The sequence below is a fragment of the Papaver somniferum genome, chromosome 8, assembly GCF_003573695.1.
Source record: "Papaver somniferum cultivar HN1 chromosome 8, ASM357369v1, whole genome shotgun sequence".
NCBI classification, from domain to species: domain Eukaryota; kingdom Viridiplantae; phylum Streptophyta; class Magnoliopsida; order Ranunculales; family Papaveraceae; genus Papaver; species Papaver somniferum.
The window spans coordinates 161,840,311-161,847,658 of NC_039365.1; the positions used below are offsets into that span (position 1 = coordinate 161,840,311).

Sequence of the window (7,348 nt, forward strand, 5' to 3'; positions counted from 1 at the left end):
TTCACAAAAAAATTGGAATACATGTGATTTTATTTTAACATATGTTTTGAAAACTACTGACAGATTAATAGTCGAGCAAGTGGATACATTCCGCGGAACATTCAAATTTTTGGGAAAATATCAAGTATCTAATAATGGTGCTCAAGTACTTCTAAGCCCCAAATGAATACATTGGAATTGAGTTGGTACAACCAGTAGAACAAAAAACAAACATCATTCAACTATAGTCAATATCATATTCAACAGAACAAAATAATAATAATACCAAAATTCTTCATGATCAACAATTATAATTTAAATTGACCGTTTATATGCTATGAATTTATCTTAAGACAAAAAAAACAGAACTATGCATATTCTTAAAATAAATAAATAAGCCCAACAAAAATTATATTAAAACGCAAATTAACATTAGTTACATACCTCAAGCCGAGCTTTAATTGCCACTGTACAGTGCAGATACAAAACCAAACTTCAATGCATATACTTTGGTTTTCTTCCCCTTGTACATATGCAAAACCAGAATTTATCATGCACGTCCCGAGCCCAACACTGACAAAATGCACGTCCGAGCCCAACACAAACAAAACAAACATGACAACCTCGGAACGGGATAGGACAGGACAGCCCCGGATCGGAATAGGATTGGACTGGACCGAACCGAACCAAATGGGCTGGACAGAACCGAACCAGATAAACTGGACCGGACCGAACCGAACCGGAATATGGACCGAACGGGGACTTCTCATTTTCCACAAACATAATCTCTTCTTCGTCTTCGTTCAACAAGGACGTCCGAATTTTCCTTCCACGGATTTCCACTGATTCAATTTAATAAATTAAATTAACTTAAATCAAACAATAAAACAAGGATTTTCCAAATCCCTAATTACAAATCAAATCAAACTAACTATGGATTTAATATCTAGTTTGTTACAGTGAAAATCTAATAGCTAGTTTGTACAAATCAAATCAAATTTCAACCAACCAAATCAGTATGGTATAAAACAGATTCAAACATCAAACCAATTCCTTGTAATTTTATTTTAGGGAAAAGAGAAAAAAAAAAAATATATATATATATATATAGGAAAAAGTAAATCAAACTTAGCTTATTTGATTCCAGCGATTATCATCAGCTCTGCGGTATAGCTCGTGCATGATAACGTGTTTTAGGATAATCAGGGATGAAGGAAGGAGATATAGAGACAAGAAGAAAAACCATTGTATTAGAGAGATCAGTGGTTCTATTACATAGATTACAATATATACATATCAAATGGGTAAGTGAATGAACCGCACATCCATGGACTGTAACCCCGTAACAGTTTCATTATTCATCTGGGTATCAAGAAATCATCTTCATCTTCTTAAGGTAATCTTAACAAAAGTATTTTTACCCCTCTCTCTCTTTAATTCTTAAATATGATTTAATGAAGATGTTAGGACTTCCATTTTGTTGTTTGAGCTTGAGATATGTTCTGCACTAATGTTCATTAGTCACCCCTAACAATAAATCTTCATCATAGTTTTGTAAAACCCTAATATATAGAAAACCCCTCCCCGCAAATGGTAGTTTATTTGGAAATATTTGAAGGGTTTTATGGATTAGGCTGAAAATGCAACAGCAAGCTATTGATTTCTTACTTTTACTATTAAATCTTGATTAGGGTTTTGGAGCTACTGGAGTGAAGGGGGATTTCAGAATGGGTGTGGCAGAGGATAGGATCAGTGAGTTGTACGACCCACTGATTCACCATATTTTCTCATTTCTTCCGATTCAATGTGTAATTGCTACAAGTGTTTTATCTAAAAGATGGAAGGATATATGGATTTCTGCTCCTGTTATTAATATTCGCAAATGGCGTCGGGAAGTTAAAATTGACAATGAGAAGAGAATGCTCGAGGTTGTTCGGTGTGAAGAGACTGATGGACTGGGTAATTCTCTGGATAGAATGCTACTATTTCCTACTTTTGGAGTTCCTAATGATATTATGCCTACTATTAAGAAATTTCATCTCAAGTTTCGTGCTTTTGATGAACATGAGAATACTAGGCTCTTCAATAATGATAGAATTTGTGGATGGATCTTTACTCTAATTATGCGCAAAGTGGAAGAACTCAGTCTCCGTTTAGTAAAAAACTTTTTGTTACCGCCATGTTTGTTTACTAGTGAAACCCTGACTATGTTGGAGATAGAGATGGCTGGGGATCTTTCGACGAAAATAAAAAAGACAGGGACTCTTGGTTTTCCTCAAGCAATTTCTTTCCCAAAGCTCAAGATTCTTCACCTTAAGCATATGGTATTTCTGGATGAGAGCTTGAATGCGCAACTATTCTAGAGTTGCCCTGTCCTTGAAGAATTGATGTTATCTCATTGTTACATGATGAAAAAGAAGGTTTTACAGATTTCAGTTGCTTCGTTGAAGCGGTTATTCATTACTAACTCCAAGAAATTTAGTTTTAAGATCAAGATATATTCGCCGAATCTACAGTCTTTGACATACATTGGCATACCAAGGGATTACATTATGATGGATCATAGCTTTTCATCCCTAGTCGGTGCAGATATTAACATTGCTGTCGAATTTCTAAGTTTAAGATCAAAAGGAAGACAGGCATACCAATGTGGTCTAAAAAACCTTCTAGGAGGGATATCGAATGCAAAGCTTCTAAAAATTTCTGACAGCACCCTTGAGGTATATAAGTTTTTACTTCATTTTGCCTTGCTTAGCTGAGATTTGTCTTCAATAATTGTTTGTGTTGTATGTACTGACATATGTTGTTGTATACCTGCTTGCTAGTCTCTCTTATGTGAAGGCCTCTTCACTTCACAATCGCCTACCTCTCACAATTATACCTTTCACAACTTGAGACGATTAGAAGTAAGTTCGAAGATGTCGTGTGTGGCTATTACAGTGTTGGTTTATCTTCTTTCGGCCTTGCCTAATCTGGAATCAATTGTCATTGCTCAGGCAAGTCTTCTAGCTCTCTCAAGTATTTGGTTTGAGTATTCATCTTTTGTTTGGCTATTATTATTTACCTTATAAATTTGATACTTATAGCGAACATTGAGCCTACAATTTGCCTGATATAACCCAATTTGTTGGAGTGAGTCATACTCTTAACCTAAAGAAAGAAATAGTTATCTCAACATCAATTCAAGGTGGGTTTATCAGTTTATTAATTATGGACTTTGTGACCCTTAAACATATCGTGTGTTATGTCATAATCGGATCCTTTATCACGTGTAGTCAAATAATCTCCAGTGAATTGCCACCTGAATCAAAATCTGCACGTTGTAACCAGGTGTTGCAAAAGATGACGGGGATTAGTGGAAAGGAACTAAGTGGGGGGTTCTTGGTTTTGATGAATGCTTAAATTTGTAATTATTGTTTCTGGAAAGTATCTAAATCTTTAAGTTTGGTTATAGGGTTTTTCCGTATTCAATCAAGTGGATGACTTTGGGAGGCGAAAGCTGCCAGAGTGTTTGTTGCTACAGTTGAAAGCAGTCGAATTGCGGGAATTTTATGGGACGAAAAGGGAGCTGAATGTTATAAATTTCTTTTTAAAAGAGTCACTGGTTTTGCAGACAATGGATATAGTATTTTCTTCAACTTTCCCGCTAAGCTGGAAGGATTTTTCAACTTTTCCGCAAGGATGGAAGAATTCTCCAGCTTTCTGGGAAAGCTGGAGGATTATTCAACTTGGCTGCAAGTCATGAAGGACGAATTTAGGCAAAGGATGCTGAAAACCATGAAGGACGATGTCATGGAAAGGATACTGATGCTTCCAAAAGGCTCTACAGACTGTGCGATCAATTTCTCATCATAAAACATTCAGGAAAGTTTCTGTTTTTTTTTCCCAGTACCAACTTTACAAGTAGGAGATTATTTAAGGGTACTTCACTATAGGAACTCTTCGGGGGACACACTACAGTAGCATAGGCGTTTGTAGCTAGTACCTAGAGTACGAGAACACCTGATTAGGTCAGTGGTGAGTGAACTCTAACTGGCTTAACGATTTTATAAATTCCCTTCTGTCTTTTGTTGCACTCATCATTTCTTTTTGGTAGAATATCAATATATCCTCATTTCATTACATTAAAAATATATCTTCTTCCCTTGAAAATAGGCTAGTAATATGGATGGTCGAATAATACAGTCTGGAGTCTTCACACCTGTCATATGTCGTCTAACAAGAAACCTGATTGTTTTATAATTTCTGGCAGGTTCAATCAATCACTCGGAGAAAAGAAAAATACTGTAGGTAGGTGATAGAATTTAAAACTGCAGCAGCGTTCAAACGTGCAGAGAACTTATTATTTTTTGTAGTCGTTTCCAGGTTTGTAACTTATATCTTGTTATTATCCTAGAGTGAATGGACGATGTTTATGTCCCAGTTAGTCTACCCCACATAATGTTTCTTTGTTTTTTTGTGTGCCAATGTCATGTTAGTAGCTAGTAACCATTTTTAACATTGATGAAATGACAACATTATGTGATTATACGAGAGATCTAGATCTAGATCCAGGAGGTGCTGTAGTCAGATATTTAACCAGTCTTTGTAGTTTGCTCTCCTCAACTGTTAGTATTTAACCAGTCTGTGGACACTCACAACCACAGAAAAGAGGTCGACAGTTTGCCAATCTTATCTTGGCAGGCAGAGATATTACAAGAAAAATCTGCTGTATGCAGCTTAATTAACCCGATTTAGGTTGGTGACACATATTTGGGGGTAAAAACCATCTCCCCGTAAGTCGATCGATACAATAGGGACAAGGGTTGACCTCAACAGAGATGGATAATGTCGAACAAAAAAAATCTGTACTCTTGTTGTCAACATTAATGGGAATGGAAAGACTAAACAAAACAAGATTCTAAACTAATCACAGTAACTGGAGTTCACACTTCCTCATAATTCATTATTGTCTTATCTATTAGTAGTTGCCAGATATTCCCGCATTCACATACACTCAAATGCTTAGCTGTATAATAAATCACTCCATGCCAATATTCTCGTGCGCCAAATGTGTTTACATATATGGATGCATATGCGCGATCACAAAGCACAGATTGAAGAAGAGTGTGAGAGTCTGAGAGAGACTGGGAGTTTTAGTTAATGTTCAATAATTTGATTGAGAAACGAATTATTACAACTCTCCTCTCTATTCCTGTATTTTCTTCTTCATATTTAACTTCAATACAATTATTACAGAAGGAATTGGCCAAGTTCCAGCTGTTATTGTATTCGGAGACTCGCTTGTTGATGTTGGTAACAATAATCACTTGAAGCTTTCCATTCTTAAGTCTAATTTTCCTCATAACGGTATCGATTATCCCAACCACAAAGCAACTGGAAGGTATAGCAATGGAAAGAATGCTGCTGATTTCTTCTGTAAGTACTGACCAGAATTTATTTTATTCACTTCAAAACGAAATCAAAACGAAATTTATTTGCGTTCCTCACAATACTATTTTTTTTGCTATTTAATCTGGACAGCTGAGAATTTAGGATTAGCGGCATCCCCACCGTATCTCTCCATTAAATCAGCTTCAGATAAGGTCCAGGTGTTGCTTGATCAGGGTGGAATTAATTTTGCATCAGGAGGAGCCGGAATCTTGAATGAAACAAACAAACTATTTGTAAGCGTACATACATACTTATCATCTCTTGCTCTAGACATATATGTGCAGGTATTTTTTGCTTAGAAAAAATGTTGGTGTACCCCGTGCTCTAGTACTAATTTCAGATTTTGCATACATTCTTGGAGCAGAAACAAGCCATCTCACTCAGCGAACAGATAACACATTTTACAACACTGCATGGAGTGTTCAAGCAACAGTTAGGAACCGTTCAAGCACAAACATACTTGGAAAAATCTGTGTTTCTTATTGCAATTGGTAGCAACGACATTCTTGACAAATTTAAAGGTGTGAGTTTGAGTCTGCAACCTGAATCTTCAGGTGATGAGTTCATAAACTCTCTGATGGTAGTACTGAAAAGCAAGTTAAAGGTATGTATATAAAACTTCTATCTCTACTTACTCAGTTCTCATTTATTTGAATGCAATTGTAAGTCTTGATTTTCTGTGTTCATTGCCTGCATACACAGACAATTTACAATCTTGGAGCACGCAAATTTGCTCTGGTTGGACTCGGGATGATAGGGTGTTGTCCGAAACTGAGAAGAAAAAATCCTACGGGTGAATGCAATGAGCAAGCGAATTACTGGTCTGTTAAGTACAACAAAGCTGTTAAATCACTCTTGCAAGAACTGAAAGAAGAGCTTACAGACATTAACTATTCCTTAATAAACACTTACGATATCATGGCCAATTTCTTGCAACAACCAGCACTTTATGGTAATGCAAATTTATTTCATTTTTCGTCAAGTCAAACATATATATGGAGCACAAATCCTAATACTTGGAAATGTTTTTAATCCATGACAGGGTTCAGTGAGATAAAATCCGCTTGCTGCGGGGCGGGGAAATTCAGAGCAAAAGTCCCATGCCTACCTATTGCAGTGTACTGTAAGAATAGGAGAGACCATGTATTCTGGGATCTATACCATCCAACTGAAGCTGCTACTAAAATAATTATGAATGAATTCTTTATGGGCACGGAAAAGTATGTTTACCCTGTTAATTTGAAGCAATTGCTGGAAATATAAAATGGGATTGATTGACTACCAAAGAATGTAATTCAATATTCATAATGTGAGTTGAGGCTGATTTATCTCCCGGCGTTTTTAGGGGCCACTCAAAAGGATTTAGGGGCCAACAATAAAACAAAAAAGGTCACCCAAAGGGAAAATGTAGCCAGCCCTTATCTCGCGTAATTCGTAATGGCGAAATTACCCTTATATATTCGGAGGATATGATAACATTGTTACCCTCCGAATGCAATCGGAGGCCAAAATATTTGCCAGACGTCCGATTATACGAGGTGCAGTATTTCTTGGTTCGTGTTTTGGATTCAGCGTTAATCGGGAGTTGAATATATTACAAAACCTACCGATTATAAGTTGCCGCAAATTCAAATTTTGAAAGCTACCATAATCGGTAGATATGCTAAATCCAATACCTACCGATTATTGGTTTCTCCACATTCAACTTTTGTCAAATTAGCCGTTGGAGTTTTTGGGAAAAACAAAAAGAGCCGTTGGACCCTAAACCTATATAAAGAAACTCATATCTATCACCCCAATTGCACCAAACTCTTTCCTCTCTTCAGTTTTAATTTTCATAACAAAAAACATGGATATTGCTTTTGCCGAAGAAGAAGATTGTGCTATTTATAGAGCGTGGGTTGTGGTAACTGCTCATGATTGTGTTCACAAGCTC

The 7,348-nt window shown here is 36.4% G+C and overlaps 2 protein-coding genes across 3 annotated transcripts; both read left to right on the forward strand.

Moving 5' to 3' along the window:
* Positions 1–435: 435 nt before the first annotated feature.
* On the forward strand, positions 436–4,532 carry LOC113303766. 2 transcript variants are annotated; one of them, XR_003337756.1, is made up of 3 exons: positions 436–1,375; positions 1,671–2,699; positions 2,805–2,963. XR_003337756.1 is itself a non-coding variant. In XM_026552843.1 (3 exons), exons 1-3 carry the CDS (start codon positions 2,367–2,369, stop codon positions 3,722–3,724), a joined length of 795 nt encoding a protein of 264 aa, XP_026408628.1. In that variant the 5' UTR covers positions 436–2,366; the 3' UTR covers positions 3,725–4,532. The 2 variants fall into 2 exon arrangements, 1 of the variants encoding a protein (XP_026408628.1); XM_026552843.1 differs by adding an exon at positions 3,434–4,532 and having other exon boundaries at positions 436–2,699; positions 2,805–2,975.
* LOC113303765 (GDSL esterase/lipase At5g55050-like) lies at positions 3,468–6,693 on the forward strand. The gene is made up of 6 exons (XM_026552842.1): positions 3,468–4,269; positions 5,218–5,397; positions 5,503–5,645; positions 5,777–6,016; positions 6,115–6,364; positions 6,455–6,693. Exons 1-6 carry the CDS (start codon positions 4,188–4,190, stop codon positions 6,673–6,675), a joined length of 1,116 nt encoding a protein of 371 aa, XP_026408627.1. The 5' UTR covers positions 3,468–4,187; the 3' UTR covers positions 6,676–6,693.
* The last annotated feature ends 655 nt before the right edge of the window (positions 6,694–7,348 follow it).